Genomic DNA, 15,794 nt, shown 5'->3' on the forward strand with positions numbered 1-15,794 from the left:
CGTGGTGTGTATGTGAAGAGCAGCTTCATTTTTCGTCAGCAGGTGGCAGTAGCGATTTGAAATGGAATATTTTACGTTCAGTAGTTTTAACTTTCAGTCCCATAAATAATTGCAGTGGAGACGCATAATTTGGATGATGTCAACACTTCCGGTTCATGATTGGATCTTAACTAACCAATCACAATCGCAAGTTGATTTGCATGATGTTCATGTTAAAAATGTTACATATAAGCATGGTAAGATTACCACACGTCACAACCATACTATCCTGACGTCCGCTGTAACAAATAAAAACATGAGATAAGCCCACATTTTTCCCCATGTTGTTCTTATGTGGGAAAGGAGTCAAAATCAGTAAAAATAAATAAAAAATTGCCCAGCAGAAAAAAAATGTTAAGCCAGGTCACCAGGGACAGACAGACAGACTTTTTTGTTGTTGATTTTTTTTTTGGGGGGTGCCATAGTGAGTCTTTTGCATATAATCAAACAGATTTAAAGATTGTAAAACAGAATAAAATGTAATGGAACATTTTGTGGTATTTTTAATGTTCAAATGGGTTTATTGTTATCAATTACGCCAATAGGGGGCGATATTGTACCGTGAGAGGCAGGTTGAAGCCTGTGTGTGTAACAAGTGAGGATATGTGGAGACGTTGCATGTTCAATAAAGGCCGACTGAGTTGAGCAATAGCAAAGCTGGCCGTGTTTTTATTATAAAGCTCCACACTTTAACAACAGTCGAGTTTATTTAGATTGGCTTCAAGAGTGTCAAAGGGCTTTCACAGATACCCAAAGCACGCGCAGGTGCTCATGTCCGTGCTATGCCCTATGATTGAGGGACTGGTGTGTCGGTACCGGGAAGCTGGACAGTCACCTCCCAAGGTGCTGTACGTTGACCGGGACTGTTGCGCTACCACTGGCCAGGGCAAAGTAAGTGTTTTTTTGTTTTGTTTTTTGTTTATGATTTTTTTTAAATGAAAATATATATTTCTTAAACACTATAACTCTACTGCTGACTGGTGGACAAGTTGGGTGTTACAATATATTTACTCGCAATGTCGGTTTCGGCGAGATAGTAGACTCAAATAGCAACTTTTGACTTGTGACGTAAACTCGGAATTGTCAACAGCTGTTGCTCTTCCGGTATAACAAGTGTTGCTCTTAAGTCGATCTTGAATCTTAACATTATTATTTTTTACTTATTTCCTAATAAAATAAAATAAAATTCAACAACAAAAAATCTGTGTAAATGAAAAAACTAATAAAAACGATTATATTTTTAAGTGCAATTCCATATTCCGCCACAAGATGAAACCTGAACTGTAAGATGTGCTGTCCATTGGGGCCTTTATATACGGGACCTGACCCTTGACCCATTGCGTTGCTTCGGCTTCGCATATACTAAAATTGGAACGATACAGAGAAGATTAGCATGGCCCCTGCGCAAGGATGACACGCAAATTCGTGAAGCGTTCCTCATTTTAATTATGATTTTTTTTTTTATGAAAATATCAAAAAATCCCTATAACTTTACTGCTAACTGGTGGACAAATTAGGTGTTACAGTATATTTACTCGCAATGTCGGTTTCGGCGAGATGGTAGATTCATATAGCAACTTTTGAATCTTACATTTTTTTTTTACTTATTTCCTCATAAAATAACAATTTCCTAGGGGAAAAAAAAATCTGTAAATAAAAAAAATAAACAAAACACGATAATATTTTAATTGCAATTCCATATTCCGCCACAAGATAGTAGCAATTATCCACATATAGATTAAGTCGATTTTAAAACGTAATTTTTTTTAAAAAACTTATTTCCTTATAAAATAACAATTTCCTAGAAAAAAAAAATCTGTGTAAATGATAAAACTAATAAAAACAGTTATATTTTTATTGCAAATTCCATATTCCGCCACAAGATGAAACCTGAACTGTAAGATGTGTTGTCCGGCGTGCCCTTTATTACCTCGACCGGACCCTCATCCTATTGCGTTGCTTTGGCTTCGCATATACTAAAATTGGAACGATACAGAGAAGATTAGCATGGCCCCTGCGCAAGGATGACACGCAAATTCGTGAAGCGTTCCTCATTTTAGATTCAAATATTAGATTGAAATAGCAACTTTTGACTTGTGACATAAACTCGGAATTGACAATAGTTGTTGCTCTTAAACCATTATAACAAGTGTTGCTCCCAAATCGATCTTGAATCTTAAGATTTTTTTTAATTTATTTCCTTAAAAAATAACAATTTCCTACAAAAAAAAAGTTTATATTTTAATTGCAACTCCATATTTCGCCACACGATGGTAGCAATTACCCACATATAGATTCACAAAATAAACCAGCTCCTTGTTGAGCGCCTGGAAGTACAGTAAAGATGATTCTAAATGTGGCTCCAATTTCCCCCCCACCATCACTTTACTTCAGTCAGTGACCGAACTGTCGTCTATTCAATGCTCCTTGTGAGTTGTTTTAATTTTATTTCGTGTTAATGGCTGTTTGTCCCTTTTAATAAATGTCATAAAGTGCGATTGTGTGACTTCGGTTGAAACCTTAACTCTAAGATGTGCTGTCCATTGGGGCCTTTATATACTGGACCTGACCCTTGACCCATTGCGTTGCTTCGGCTTCGCATATACTAAAATTGGAACGATACAGAGAAGATTAGCATGGCCCCTGCGCAAGGATGACACGCAAATTCGTGAAGCGTTCCTCATTTTATTTTAATTATGATTTTTTTCTAATGAAAATATTTAAAAAAATCACTATAACTCTACTGCCAACTAGTGGACAAATTAGGTGTTACAGTATATTTACTCGCAATGTCAGTTTCGGCGAGATGGTAGATTCATATAGCAACTTTTGAATCTTACAATTTTTTTTTTTACTTATTTCCTCATAAAATAACAATTTCCTAGAAAAAAAATCTTAAGGGTTAAGATATTTGCTGCCCGCGGACAAGCGCACTCGGGAGCAGCCGCACCAAGTTTGCGAAGACGCGACGCCGGAGGTGTTGCAGGTTGATGCCGTAGATGAGCGGGTTGAGGAGGGGCGGAGCCATCATGAACAACACGGCCAGAGCGTGGCGCACGCCCTCCAGGCTGCCGCCGCCGTAGCGCTCGAACGTGACGTCGAAGAGTAGCGAGACGGTGAAGAAGCTCAGCGTCACCACGTGCGGCAGGCACGTCTGCAGGAAACGGCGGCGGTCGCAGCGTGAACGCAGCAAAGACCGCACTAGGTGGCCGTAGGAGACGCCGATGAGGACGGCCTGGCCAAAGTGCAGGAATATCAGCGCAAAGCCGTAGACGTTGTTGACGGTGGTGTCGACGCACGACAGCTTGACCAGCGCCCAGTTGGTGCAGAAGAGACGGCGGATCCGACGGCCGCACAGTGGGAGACGAGCCGTTAGAACCGTGCCCGTCGTCGTCTCCAGCAGGGGCAACAGCCACGTCAGCAGCAGCAGCTGCCAAACCTTTGGCGACACAAGATCAAACCAACAGCTTCGAAACTGCACCACAGTAAAAAATGAACACATGACTTATTGCCGTGACTGACAGAGCGGTATGCAGTCTCCATCTATAGTACTGCCAGAGTACAGTTCAATTCTACAGCAAAACCCCCCCATCACGGGTTCCGGGTTCGTGGTCCCAGTATTTCGGGGGTCTTGCTGTTTTAAAATTCTAAAGGTCACCGGTGTCAAATTCCGGCCTCGGGGCTGGAATCCTGCATGTTTTAGATGTTTCCTTCCTCCAACACACCTGAATCAAGTGATCTATTCTTCATCAAGCTCCGTAGGAGCCTGATCAATAAATTTGCTAGTTTCGAAAAAAAAAAGGATTTGCTTCCTGGAAACACATTGAGGAATCCGATTTTTGTCTTGTGTTATACTATATTATGTTTTTAAAGACTTTCCAAAAATAATTGTGATAAATGCTATTTAAAAAAAGAACACGCCAAGGGAATATTTAAACAGCCTCGCAATTAGCGGCCCAAACCAAAAGGTTGCTGCTGAGACGCGATCAAGTTAAATTGTTTTACTCAAGTTTGAAGGCATTTTTGGAGCTGATTTTCTTTACAAAATTCTTCTGAAACAAAAAAATGTGTCGCCTACGTTGTTGCACTCCGGTTAATGCCCAAACAGACTTTGGATGCAAACCTTCTGCGTGGTCATGACAGCGCGGTAGGCCAGCGGGCGGCAGATGGCCAGATAGCGGTCGTAGGCCATCACGGTCAGGCTGATAAACTCGCAAAAGACGTAGCAGTAGAGCACCAGGATCTGCACCAGGCAGCCGACGTATGACACCGTGTGCGCCTCGGCCAGCAGGTCGTGAAGCAGCTTGGGGTAGAAGCACGACGCCCCCAGCGTGCCGTTGGCGCACAGGTTGCACACCAGCACGTAGATGGGCCGGTGCAGCTTCTTCTCCGCCGCCACCGTCGCCATCAGCATCACGTTCACCAGCAGCGTCAGCACGTACGACGCCAGCGCCAGCGCGAAGTAAACGTGCCGGCGGTGGGAACCCAAGCCGCTCAGGCCATCCAGCTCCAGCACCGCTGGCGACAACCAAGTCCCGTTCTCCATCTCTAACGCCGCCTCGATGGATAGCTGGCGAGCGAGACTGCGAAAAGTTCAGAGAGGAGCCAGAGGAAGCGCGAATGAACAAAAGTCAACGAGCGTGCTCAAAGCATCAAGTACAATGTTCAAAAGTCGTGTGAAATGCGCATTAGCGTTGAGACAAACGCGCTAAAACAATTAGCATTTCTGTTTGGAATCACAACGGCCGTCTTCTCAGGCAAAATATGCTAAAAACGTGAAAAACGCGACAATACGGACGCAGAGTTCACAGGACAACACGCTCATAACATACAGAGTCAAAATGCACGGAAAATAAAACGTTTGCGTATTTGTCATGCTTCAAAAGTAACACCGGCTGAGCGGGAAAACTTCAAAGATGGACGACAGGCAACCAGCAAACATCAACATGCCCACACAAAACTCACAACGCAGTAAAAATTTGAATAATTTACATTGAAAGCGCATTCATGTCAAACGCATTAAAAACAAAATGGCAAAAGACAGCAAGTCAAAACACAATAAACGCTCAAAAATGGTGTTAAAAAGCTTCAAAAATACGTTAGAAACTAATTTGCATTTCTCTTTGCTCAAAAACACATAAGTCAAAACTTGTTCTAGAAGCACTCAAAATGTTTACAAGTTACAAGCATTCAAATAATGTTTTTACAGGCCAAGACTGCAAGTATGATGGGGGACAGAGTGTTGCAGTGCCACTCTTTGACACAGGGGGGCGGTGTTGGTCCAGGGATTGAATCGGAGCTGTGGAGCTTGTACGTTGGTGGGAAAGCTCAAAATAAAGTTTGTGTGAAAGCAACGAAAAGAGAACATGCCTGTTCAGTCTCTGGACAGGGAAAGAGGATGCTTGTGTCAAGACTAAAAGATGGTTTGCATGTAGCTTAAAACATCCTCAAAAACTCCCTAACATTGGTCAAAAAAAACATTGAGACAAAAATTGTTGGCAAATAAGTCTGCATTAGTATTCAGTCAAAACGGTCGACTGATGTTACGCTACACCTTCCTTACTGGGAAAAAGTAAAAGGCGACTCAGTGGAGCACAAGTCAACATGCCTTGTCATAGCACGCTAAAAACATGAAAAAGTCACGTAAAAAGCAGGTTTGTGCCAAGACCAAAACATGTGATTTGTATTTGTCGGGCAAAAACTTCACAGCCAAAACACGTTCAGCACTCAACAAACACGTTTGCATTGAAAAAAAAACATCCTCATTTCGTTCAGTTAACACCCTAAAACGTGCAATGAAGCTTCTTTAAATTAAAACTAAGACAAGCTAAAAGCAAGCTTTTGTATTCCTGTTTGGTCAAAACACACCAAGTCAAAATCCTATCCCAGTCAAAACTCACAAGATGTTCAAAAACTGCGTTTGGGCTGAAACATGCAACCTTCCATTCAGTCAAAACTTGTCTTCACATGTTCAAAAACATTCAAGAAGTGTATCAGGACAACAAAAACAGCAAACAAGTTCAAAGACAAGCCACAACACATTCAAAACACTTTTCTGGACAGTCAAAAATGAAAGAAAATCAAAACGCGCTACCATTTTTTCAAAGTGGCTCAGACAAAAACAGCAGCGAGTGAAAGTGTGAAAAGAAACAAAACAGTCAAATGGTGAAAACGCGCAAAATGTTGTGTTAGTTGCCCTCGCATTGACCCCCAAAACAAGATCCGAACATTTGCATCAGGATGAAAACACAAAACATTTGAGTTGACAGCAACGCAAGAAGACAAACACACGCAAAGTGACAGTGAAAGACGTTGAACCGCTTCTGCCTCGACTAAAAAGACGCATGAAAACACAAAGACGTGACGATGAGGAAAGTTGAGGAGACCGCTGGAGTTCTTATTGACCAAAAAGGGCACAAGTCACACCCCCTCAGCACTCACCACTCCTTCTTTGTCATCATCTCCTTTTTGACCGCTATCGTCTTGATTTTTATTTTCGGAAAAGCGAATTGATTTTTGTTGATATTTTTATTTGGTGCCGTGCCATGTCCACCAAGGTGGCAAAACACACATGTTCAAGTACTTGGAGGAAAGGAATTATTTTGTGACTATTGGAAGTTTTTAATCTGGTCGATTGGTCGTGATGTGGAGTCCCCCAAGGGTCAATCCTTGAACCCCTTGTGTTGAGTATGTTGGTCAAATGTCAATGTTGGTTATGGAGGTTATGCAGAATTGCAGATGACACAGTTACATATGTCCCCAAAATGACATCAGTTCAATTAACATGTTGTGTCTCCGTCTAGAGCAACAACCGGAAGAACCACAATTTCTTTCAGCTCGACCAAAACAAAACAAAGGTGATTGTTTTCGGTAATAAGGAAAACTGAATTGCTGTTAGATGACGAGTGGATTCACTGTCGTTAGAAACCAAAGACCAAGTCCGAAATCTTGGGGTGCTGGTAGACTCGGACCGGACTGTTAGCAAGCATATCAACTCAATTATTAAAATAGTATGGATATGATATTGATATATTAATATTGATTTTAACACCTCTTACTACTACTGCTACTTCAAGTAGCAATTTAAAGGAGTTCAAACTAAGTAACAGTAGAACTTTAAAGTAAAAATAGATGAAAGTAGTAGTAGTTTGAATTAATAAGTAGGTGCTATAGGTAATATTTTAAATTGCTGTAAGAATAGCTATTATTTAATTGTTAGTGTCACAGTTCATTTCAGTAACCTTAAGGCCAAAATTTGTTTTGCTTTTTGTCCCTGATGAAGAAAATGTTGACGGGCGAATTTACCCACCTGGGACAGAAACGCATCAACATATTTATCCCGACGTCGCTAAACATGTTGATGGACGTCAAGCGTCAACATAACATGTTTGTCCCTCAGAAGCTAATTAACAATTAGCCAATTAGCCACTGAATCCCAGACGATGACCTTGTGGGACCGCTGGAAACACGTCAGCGACCCTTGACCCCTGTCAAGCACAAAAACATTTGAGGCACAGATGCGTGTTGGGCGCACTCTCGGACCCGTCCGTGTTAGGACACGCACAAGGACGTATGCACATTAAGATAAACAAAAGGACAGGAAAGGATGATTCTACGAAGAACTTCAGGCCACACGTCCAAATGGACGCCGAGACACATAAGGCCCAAATCGCCAATAAACAAGCCAATGTATGTGTTGATGATGTAACCATGGCAACCATTAGGCATTGTCCTCCCATGACACTTCACCTCTGGTCGCTTTGATCTTCCCCTGCCTCCAATTGGATACATTTACTCTCCCCGGGGGGCTCATTATCTACCAAGTCAAAGTTGACGCAATGACATCATCACTGGACATAGACAGATAAACAAATCATTAAGCCAGGTCACCAGGGACAGACAGACAGATGGATGGACAACCTACTTTTTTGTTGTTGATTTTTTTTTGGGGGGTGCCATAGTGAGTCTTTTGCATATAATCAAACAGATTTAAAGATTGTAAAACAGAATATAATGTAATGGAACATTTTGTGGTATTTTTAACGTTCAAAGGGGTTTATTGTTATCAATTACGCCAATAGGGGGCGATATTGTACCGTGAGAGGCAGGTTGAAGCCTGTGTGTGTAACAAGTGAGGATATGTGGAGACGTTGCATGTTCAATAAAGGCCGACAATAGCAAAGCTGGACGTGTTTTTATTATAAAGCTCCACACTTTAACAACAGTCGAGTTTATTTAGATTGGCTTGAAGAGTGTCAAAGGGCCTTCACAGATACCCAAAGCACGCGCAGGTGCTCATGTCCGTGCTTACGAGCAGGTGCTCACGTCCGTGCTATGCCCTATGATTGAGGGACTGGTGTGTCGGTACCGGGAAGCTGGACAGTCACCTCCCAAGGTGCTGTACGTTGACCGGGACTGTTGCGCTACCACTGGCCAGGGCAAAGTAAGTGTTTTTTTGTTTTGTTTTTTGTTTATGATTTTTTTTAAATGAAAAAATATATTTTTTAAACACTATAACTCTACTGCCATTTGGTGGACAAGTTGGGTGTTACAATATATTTACTCGCAATGTCGGTTTCGGCGAGATAGTAGACTGAAATAGCAACTTTTGACGTGACGTAAACTCGGAATTGTCAACAGCTGTTGCTCTTCCGGTATAACAAGTGTTGCTCTTAAGTCGATCTTGAATCTTAGCATTATTATTTTTTACTTATTTCCTAATAAAATAAAATAAAATTCAACAACAAAAAATCTGTGTAAATGAAAAAACTAATAAAAACGATTATATTTTTAAGTGCAATTCCATATTCCGCCACAAGATGAAACCTGAACTGTAAGATGTGTTATCCGACGTGCTCTTTATATACTGGACCTGACCCTTGACCCATTGCGTTGCTTCGGCTTCGCATATACTAAAATTGGAACGATACAGAGAAGATTAGCATGGCCCCTGCGCAAGGATGACACGCAAATTCGTGAAGCGTTCCTCATTTTAATTATGATTTTTTTTTTTATGAAAATATCAAAAAATCCCTTTACTGCTAACTGGTGGACAAATTAGGTGTTACAGTATATTTACTCGCAATGTCGGTTTCGGCGAGATGGTAGATTCATATAGCAACTTTTGAATCTTACATTTTTTTTTTTACTTATTTCCTCATAAAATAACAATTTCCTAGGGGAAAAAAAAATCTGTAAATAAAAAAAATAAACAAAACACGATTATATTTTAAGTGCAATTCCATATTCCGCCACAAGATGAAACCTGAACTGTAAAATGTGTTGTCCGGCGTGCCCTTTATTACCTAGACCGGACCCTCAACCTATTGCGTTGCTTCGGCTTCGCATATACTAAAATTGGAACGATACAGAGAAGATTAGCATGGCCCCTGCGCAAGGATGACACGCAAATTCGTGAAGCGTTTCTCATTTTAATTATGATTTTTTTTTTTATGAAAATATCAAAAAAATCACTATAACTCTACTGCCAACTAGTGGACAAATTAGGTGTTACAGTATATTTACTCGCAATGTCAGTTTTCGGCGAGATTCCAGTATGACAAGTGTTGTTTTTAAGTCGATCTTGAATCTTATGATTTTTTTAAACTTATTTCCTTATAAAATAACAATTTCCTAGAGAAAAAAAAATCTGTGTAAATAAAAAAAATAAACAAAACACGATTATATTTTAATTGGAATTCCATATTTCGCCACAAGATGGTAGCAGTTACCCACATATAGATTCACTAAATAAACCAGCTCCATGCTTAGTGGTTGGAAGGACAGTAAAGATGATTCTAAATGTGGCTCCAATTTCCATCATTTACCATCACTTTACTTCAGTCAGTGACTGAACTGTCGTCTGTTCAATGCTCTTTGTGAGTTGTTTTAATTTAATTTCGTGTGTATGGCTGTTTGTCCCTTTTAATAAATGTCATAAAGTGTGATTGTGTGACTTCGGTTGAAACCTGAACTGTAAGATTTGTTGTCCATTGGGGCCTTTATATACGGGACCTGACCCTTGACCCATTGCGTTGCTTCGGCTTCGCATATACTAAAATTGGAACGATACATAGAAGATTAGCATGGCCCCTGCGCAAGGATGACACGCAAATTCATGAAGCGTTCCTCATTTTAATTATGATTTTTTTTTTTATGAAAATATCAAAAAAAATCACTATAAATCTGCTGCCAACTAGTGGACAAATTAGGTGTTACAGTATATTTACTCGCAATGTCGGTTTCGGCGAGATGGTAGATTCATATAGCAACTTTTGAATCTTACAATTTTTTTTTTTACTTATTTCCTCATAAAATAACAATTTCCTAGAAAAAAAATCTTAAGGGTTAAGATATTTGCTGCCCGCGGACAAGCGCACTCGGGAGCAGCCGCACCAAGTTTGCCAAGACGCAACGCCGGAGGTGTTGCAGGTTGATGCCGTAGATGAGCGGGTTGAGGAGGGGCGGAGCCACCATGAACAACACGGCCAGACCGTGGCGCACGCCCTCCAGGCTGCCGCCGCCGTAGCGCTCGAACGTGACGTCGAAGAGTATCGAGACGGTGAAGAAGCTCAGCGTCAGCACGTGCGGCAGGCACGTCTGCAGGAAACGGCGGCGGTCGCAGCGTGAACGCAGCAAAGACCGCACCAGGTGGCCGTAGGAGACGCCGATGAGGACGGCCTGGCCCATGTGCAGGAATAGCAGCGCGAAGCCGTAGACGTTGTTGACGGTGGTGTCAACGCACGACAGCTTGACCAGCGCCCAGTTGGTGCAGAAGAGACGGCGGATCCGACGGCCGCACAGTGGGAGACGAGCCGTCAGAACCATGCCCGTCGCCGTCTCCAGCAGGGGCAACAGCCACGTCAGCAGCAGCAGCTGCCAAACCTTTGGCGACACAAGATCAAACCAACAGCTTCGAAACTGCACCACAGTAAAAAATGAACACATGACTTATTGCCGTGACTGACAGAGCGGTATGCAGTCTCCATCTATAGTAGTGCCAGAGTACAGTTCAATTGTACAGCAAAACCCCCCCATCACGGGTTCCGGGTTCGTGGTCCCAGTATTTCGGGGGTCTTGCTGTTTTAAAACTCTAAAGGTCACCGGTGTCAAATTCCGGCCCTCGAGGGCTGGAGTCCTGCATGTTTTAGATGTTCCCTTCCTCCAACACACCTGAATCAAGTGATCTATTCTTCATCAAGCTCCGTAGGAGCCTGATCCTGATCATTTGAATCAGGTGTGTTGGAGGAGGGAAAGAGCTGATCTTTTTAATCAGGTGTGCTGGAGGAGGGGAAATAGTGGATCATTTGAATCAGGTGTGTTGGTGGAGGGAATGAGCGGATCATCTGAATCAGATATGTTGAAAGAGGGAAACATGCAGGACTCTGTCCCCTGATGACCGGAGTTTGACACCCAGTTTGTTCCACCTCCTTTTTATATTGGGTATAATACCACTGCCGGCCACTAATTTTGAAGGAAGAAAAGAAAACAGGAAGTATTTCAAGCGCAGTCTATGATTGTTATGTGAAATCCTCTTCAGTCCTGCTTTTTACGCCTTCAGAAATCGACAACTGTGGTTTTTTTTATGAATGCACATCTTTGGGCAGGATTAATGAGGTAGGCTATAATTTAAAATGATTGAACTAAGATGATAAATTTGCTAGTTTCGAAAAAAAAAAAAGGATTTGCTTCCTGGAAAGACATTAAGGGATCCGATTTTTGTCTTATGTTATACTATATTATGTTTTTAAAGACTTTCAAAAAATAATTGTGATAAATGCTATTTAAAAAAAGAACACGCCAAGGGAATATTTAAACAGCCTCGCAATTAGCGGCCCAAACCAAAAGGTTGCTGCTGAGACGCGATCAAGTTAAATTGTTTTACTCAAGTTTGAAGGCATTTTTGGAGCTGATTTTCTTTACAAAATTCTTCTGAAACAAAAAAACCGTGTCTTCTACGTTGTTGCACTCCGGTTAACGCCCAACCAGACTTTGCATACAAACCTTCTGCGTGGTCATGACAGCGCGGTAGGCCAGCGGGCGGCAGATGGCCAGATAGCGGTCGTAGGCCATCACGGTCAGGCTGATGAACTCGCAAAAGACGTAGCAGTAGAGCACCATGATCTGCACCAGGCAGCCGACGTATGACACCGTGTGCGCCTCGGCCAGCAGGTCGTGAAGCAGCTTGGGGTAGAAGCACGACGCCCCCAGCGTGCCGTTGGCGCACAGGTTGCACACCAGCACGTAGATGGGCCGGTGCAGCTTCTTCTCCGCCGCCACCGTCGCCATCAGCATCACGTTCACCAGCAGCGTCAGCACGTACGACGCCAGCGCCAGCGCGAAGTAAACGTGCCGGCGGTGGGAACCCAAGCCGCTCAGGCCATCCAGCTCCAGCACCGCTGGCGACAACCAAGTCCCGTTCTCCATCTCGAACGCCTTCTCGATGGATAGCTGGCGAGCGAGACTGCGAAAAGTTCAGAGAGGAGTCAGAGGAAGCGCGAATGAACAAAAGTCAACGAGCGGGCTCAAAGCATCAAGTAAAATGTTCAAAAGTCGTGTGAAATGCGCATTAGCGTTGAGACAAACGCGCTAAAACAATTAGCATTTCTGTTTGGAATCACAACGGCCGTCTTCTCAGGCAAAATATGCTAAAAACGTGAAAAACGCGACAATACGGACGCAGAGTTCACAGGACAACACGCTCATAACATACAGAGTCAAAATGCACGGAAAATAAAACGTTTGCGTATTTGTCATGCTTCAAAAGTAACACCGGCTGAGCGGGAAAACTTCAAAGATGGACGACAGGCAACCAGCAAACATCAACATGCCCACACAAAACTCACAACGCAGTAAAAATTTGAATAATTTACATTGAAAGCGCATTCATGTCAAACGCATTAAAAACAAAATGGCAAAAGACAGCAAGTCAAAACACAATAAACGCTCAAAAATGGTGTTAAAAAGCTTCAAAAATACGTTTGAAACTAATTTGCATTTCTCTTTGCTCAAAAACACATAAGTCAAAACTGGTTCTAGAAGCACTCAAAATGTTTACAAGTTACAAGCATTCAAATAATGTTTTTACAGGCCAAGACTGCAAGTATGATGGGGGACAGAGTGTTGCAGTGCCACTCTTTGGCACAGGGAGGCGGTGTTGGTCCAGGGATTGAATGGGAGCTGTGGAGCTTGTACGTTGGTGGGAAAGCTCAAAATAAAGTTTGTGTGAAAGCAACGAAAAGAGAACATGCCTGTTCAGTCTCTGGACAGGGAAAGAGGATGCTTGTGTCAAGACTAAAAGATGGTTTGCATTTAGCTTAAAACATTCTCAAAAACTCCCTAACATTGGTCAAAATAGCCGTCAAAAAAAACATTGTGACAAAAATTGTTGGCAAATAAGTCTGCATTAGTATTCAGTCAAAACGGTCGACTGATGTTACGCTACACCCTCCTTACTGGGAAAAAGTAAAAGGCGACTCAGTGGAGCACAAGTCAACATGCCTTGTCATAGCACGCTAAAAACATGAAAAAGTCACGTAAAAACCATGTTTGTGCCAAGACCAAAACATGTGATTTGTATTTGTCGGGCAAAAACTTCACAGCCAAAACACGTTCAGCACTCAACAAACACGTTTGCATTGAAAAAAAAACATCCTCTTTTCGTTCAGTTAACACCCTAAAACGTGCAATGAAGCTCCTTTAAATTAAAACTAAAACAAGCTAAAAGCAAGCTTTTGTATTTCTGTTTGGTCAAAACACACCAAGTCAAAATCCTATCCCAGTCAAAACTCACAAGATGTTCAAAAACTGCATTTGGGCTGAAACATGCAACCTTCCATTCAGTCAAAACTTGTCTTCACATGTTCAAAAACATTCAAGAAGTGTATCAGGACAACAAAAACAGCAAACAAGTTCAAAGACAAGCCACAACACATTCAAAACACTTTTCTGGACAGTCAAAAATGAAAGAAAATCAAAACGCGCTACCATTTTTTCAAATCGGCTCAGACAAAAACAGCAGCGAGTGAAAGTGCGAAAAGAAACAAAACAGTCAAATGGTGAAAACGCGCAAAATGTTGTGTTAGTTGCCCTCGCATTGACCCCCAAAACAAGATCCGAACATTTGCATCAGGATGAAAACACAAAACATTTGAGTTGACAGCAAAGCAAGAAGACAAACACACGCAAAGTGACAGTGAAAGACGTTGAACCGCTTCTGCCTCGACTAAAAAGACGCATGAAAACACAAAGACGTGACGATGAGGAAAGTTGAGGAGACCGCTGGAGTTCTTATTGACCAAAAAGGGCACAAGTCACGCCCCCTCAGCACTCACCACTCCTTCTTTGTCATCATCTCCTTTTTGACCGCTATCGTCTTGATTTTTATTTTCGGCAAAGCGGCTTGATTTTTGTTGATATTTTTATTTGGTGCCGTGCCATGTCCACCAAGGTGGCAAAACACACATGTTCAAGTATTTGGTGGAAAGGAATTATTTTGTGACTATTGGAAGTTTTTAATCTGGTCGATTGGTCGTGATGTGGAGTCCCCCAAGGGTCAATCCTTGAACCCCTTGTGTTGAGTATGTTGGTCAAATGTCAATGTTGGTTATGGAGGTTATGCAGAATTGCAGATGACACAGTTACATATGTCCCCAAAATGACATCAGTTCAATTAACATGTTGTGTCTCCGTCTAGAGCAACAACCGGAAGAACCAAAATTTCTTTCAGCTCGACCAAAACAAAACAAAGGTGATTGTTTTCGGTAATAAGGAAAACTGAATTGCTGTTAGATGACGAGTGGATTCACTGTCGTTAGAAACCAAAGACCAAGTCCGAAATCTTGGGGTGCTGGTAGACTCGGACCGGACTGTTAGCAAGCATATCAACTCAATTATTAAAATAGTATGGATATGATATTGATATATTAATATTGATTTTAACACCTCTTACTACTACTGCTACTTCAAGTAGCAATTTAAAGGAGTTCAAACTAAGTAACAGTAGAACTTTAAAGTAAAAATAGATGAAAGTAGTAGTAGTTTGAATTAATAAGTAGGTGCTATAGGTAATATTTTAAATTGCTGTAAGAATAGCTATTATTTAATTGTTAGTGTCACAGTTCATTTCAGTAACCTTAAGGCCAAAATTTGTTTTGCTTTTTGTCCCTGATGAAGAAAATGTTGACGGGCGAATTTACCCACCTGGGACAGAAACGCATCAACATATTTATCCCGACGTCGCTAAACATGTTGATGGACGTCAAGCGTCAACATAACATGTTTGTCCCTCAGAAGCTAATTAACAATTAGCCAATTAGCCACTGAATCCCAGACGATGACCTTGTGGGACCGCTGGCAACACGTCAGCGACCCTTGACCCCTGTCAAGCACAAAAACATTTGAGGCACAGATGCGTGTTGGGCGCACTCTCGGACCCGTCCGTGTTAGGACACGCACAAGGACGTATGCACATTAAGATAAACAAAAGGACAGGAAAGGATGATTCTACGAAGAACTTCAGGCCACACGTCCAAATGGACGCCGAGAAACATAAGGCCCAAATCGCCAATAAACAAGCCAATGTATGTGTTGATGATGTAACCATGGCAACCATTAGGCATTGTCCTCCCATGACACTTCACCTCTGGTCGCTTTGATCTTCCCCTGCCTCCAATTGGATACATTTACTCTCCCCGGGGGGCTCATTATCTACCAAGTCAAAGTTGACGCAATGACATCATCACTGGACATAGACA

At 42.0% G+C, this 15,794-nt stretch overlaps 2 protein-coding genes and 6 non-coding genes across 8 annotated transcripts; 6 read left to right on the forward strand and 2 right to left on the reverse strand.

Moving 5' to 3' along the window:
• The first annotated feature begins 1,378 nt into the window (after window positions 1-1,378).
• LOC147171569 (U6 spliceosomal RNA) lies at window positions 1,379-1,484 on the forward strand. Its single transcript, XR_015095668.1, has one exon. It is a non-coding gene; the product is annotated as a U6 spliceosomal RNA (small nuclear RNA).
• A 508-nt stretch (window positions 1,485-1,992) lies between these two features.
• LOC147171570 (U6 spliceosomal RNA) lies at window positions 1,993-2,098 on the forward strand. Its single transcript, XR_015095683.1, has one exon. It is a non-coding gene; the product is annotated as a U6 spliceosomal RNA (small nuclear RNA).
• A 523-nt stretch (window positions 2,099-2,621) lies between these two features.
• On the forward strand, window positions 2,622-2,727 carry LOC147171571 (U6 spliceosomal RNA). Its single transcript, XR_015095669.1, has one exon. It is a non-coding gene; the product is annotated as a U6 spliceosomal RNA (small nuclear RNA).
• Window positions 2,728-2,941: 214 nt separating this feature from the next.
• Window positions 2,942-4,585, reverse strand: LOC147171572 (olfactory receptor 52L1-like). Its single transcript, XM_086080836.1, has 2 exons — window positions 4,163-4,585; window positions 2,942-3,478 (listed from the first exon to the last, which is right to left on the reverse strand). The coding sequence occupies exons 1-2, from the start codon at window positions 4,583-4,585 to the stop codon at window positions 2,942-2,944; spliced, it is 960 nt and encodes a 319-aa protein (XP_085936962.1).
• Window positions 4,586-8,928: 4,343 nt separating this feature from the next.
• On the forward strand, window positions 8,929-9,034 carry LOC147171573 (U6 spliceosomal RNA). Its single transcript, XR_015095670.1, has one exon. It is a non-coding gene; the product is annotated as a U6 spliceosomal RNA (small nuclear RNA).
• Window positions 9,035-9,367: 333 nt separating this feature from the next.
• Window positions 9,368-9,473, forward strand: LOC147171574 (U6 spliceosomal RNA). Its single transcript, XR_015095681.1, has one exon. It is a non-coding gene; the product is annotated as a U6 spliceosomal RNA (small nuclear RNA).
• Window positions 9,474-10,070: 597 nt separating this feature from the next.
• Window positions 10,071-10,176, forward strand: LOC147171575 (U6 spliceosomal RNA). The gene has a single exon (XR_015095688.1). It is a non-coding gene; the product is annotated as a U6 spliceosomal RNA (small nuclear RNA).
• Window positions 10,177-10,386: 210 nt separating this feature from the next.
• LOC147171576 (olfactory receptor 6N1-like) lies at window positions 10,387-12,465 on the reverse strand. Its single transcript, XM_086080839.1, has 2 exons — window positions 12,043-12,465; window positions 10,387-10,923 (listed from the first exon to the last, which is right to left on the reverse strand). Exons 1-2 carry the CDS (start codon window positions 12,463-12,465, stop codon window positions 10,387-10,389), a joined length of 960 nt encoding a protein of 319 aa, XP_085936965.1.
• Window positions 12,466-15,794: the final 3,329 nt, after the last annotated feature.

Source organism: Leptonotus elevatus, chromosome 7, assembly GCF_054856555.1.
Source record: "Leptonotus elevatus isolate MCC_2025b chromosome 7, RoL_Lele_1.0, whole genome shotgun sequence".
Classification (NCBI taxonomy): Eukaryota; Metazoa; Chordata; class Actinopteri; order Syngnathiformes; family Syngnathidae; genus Leptonotus; species Leptonotus elevatus.

What these genes read in the sequence shown, in the direction of transcription:
- LOC147171572 (XM_086080836.1), bottom strand. Translation starts at nt 4,585, where the DNA reads ATGGAGAACGGGACTTGGTTGTCGCCAGCGGTGCTGGAGCTGGATGGC. An exon ending in CTGTCATGACCACGCAGAAG is followed by an intron (nt 3,479 to 4,162) that starts GTTTGCATCCAA and finishes GTGTCGCCAAAG; the next exon opens with GTTTGGCAGCTGCTGCTGCT.
- LOC147171576 (XM_086080839.1), bottom strand. Translation starts at nt 12,465, where the DNA reads ATGGAGAACGGGACTTGGTTGTCGCCAGCGGTGCTGGAGCTGGATGGC. An exon ending in CTGTCATGACCACGCAGAAG is followed by an intron (nt 10,924 to 12,042) that starts GTTTGTATGCAA and finishes GTGTCGCCAAAG; the next exon opens with GTTTGGCAGCTGCTGCTGCT.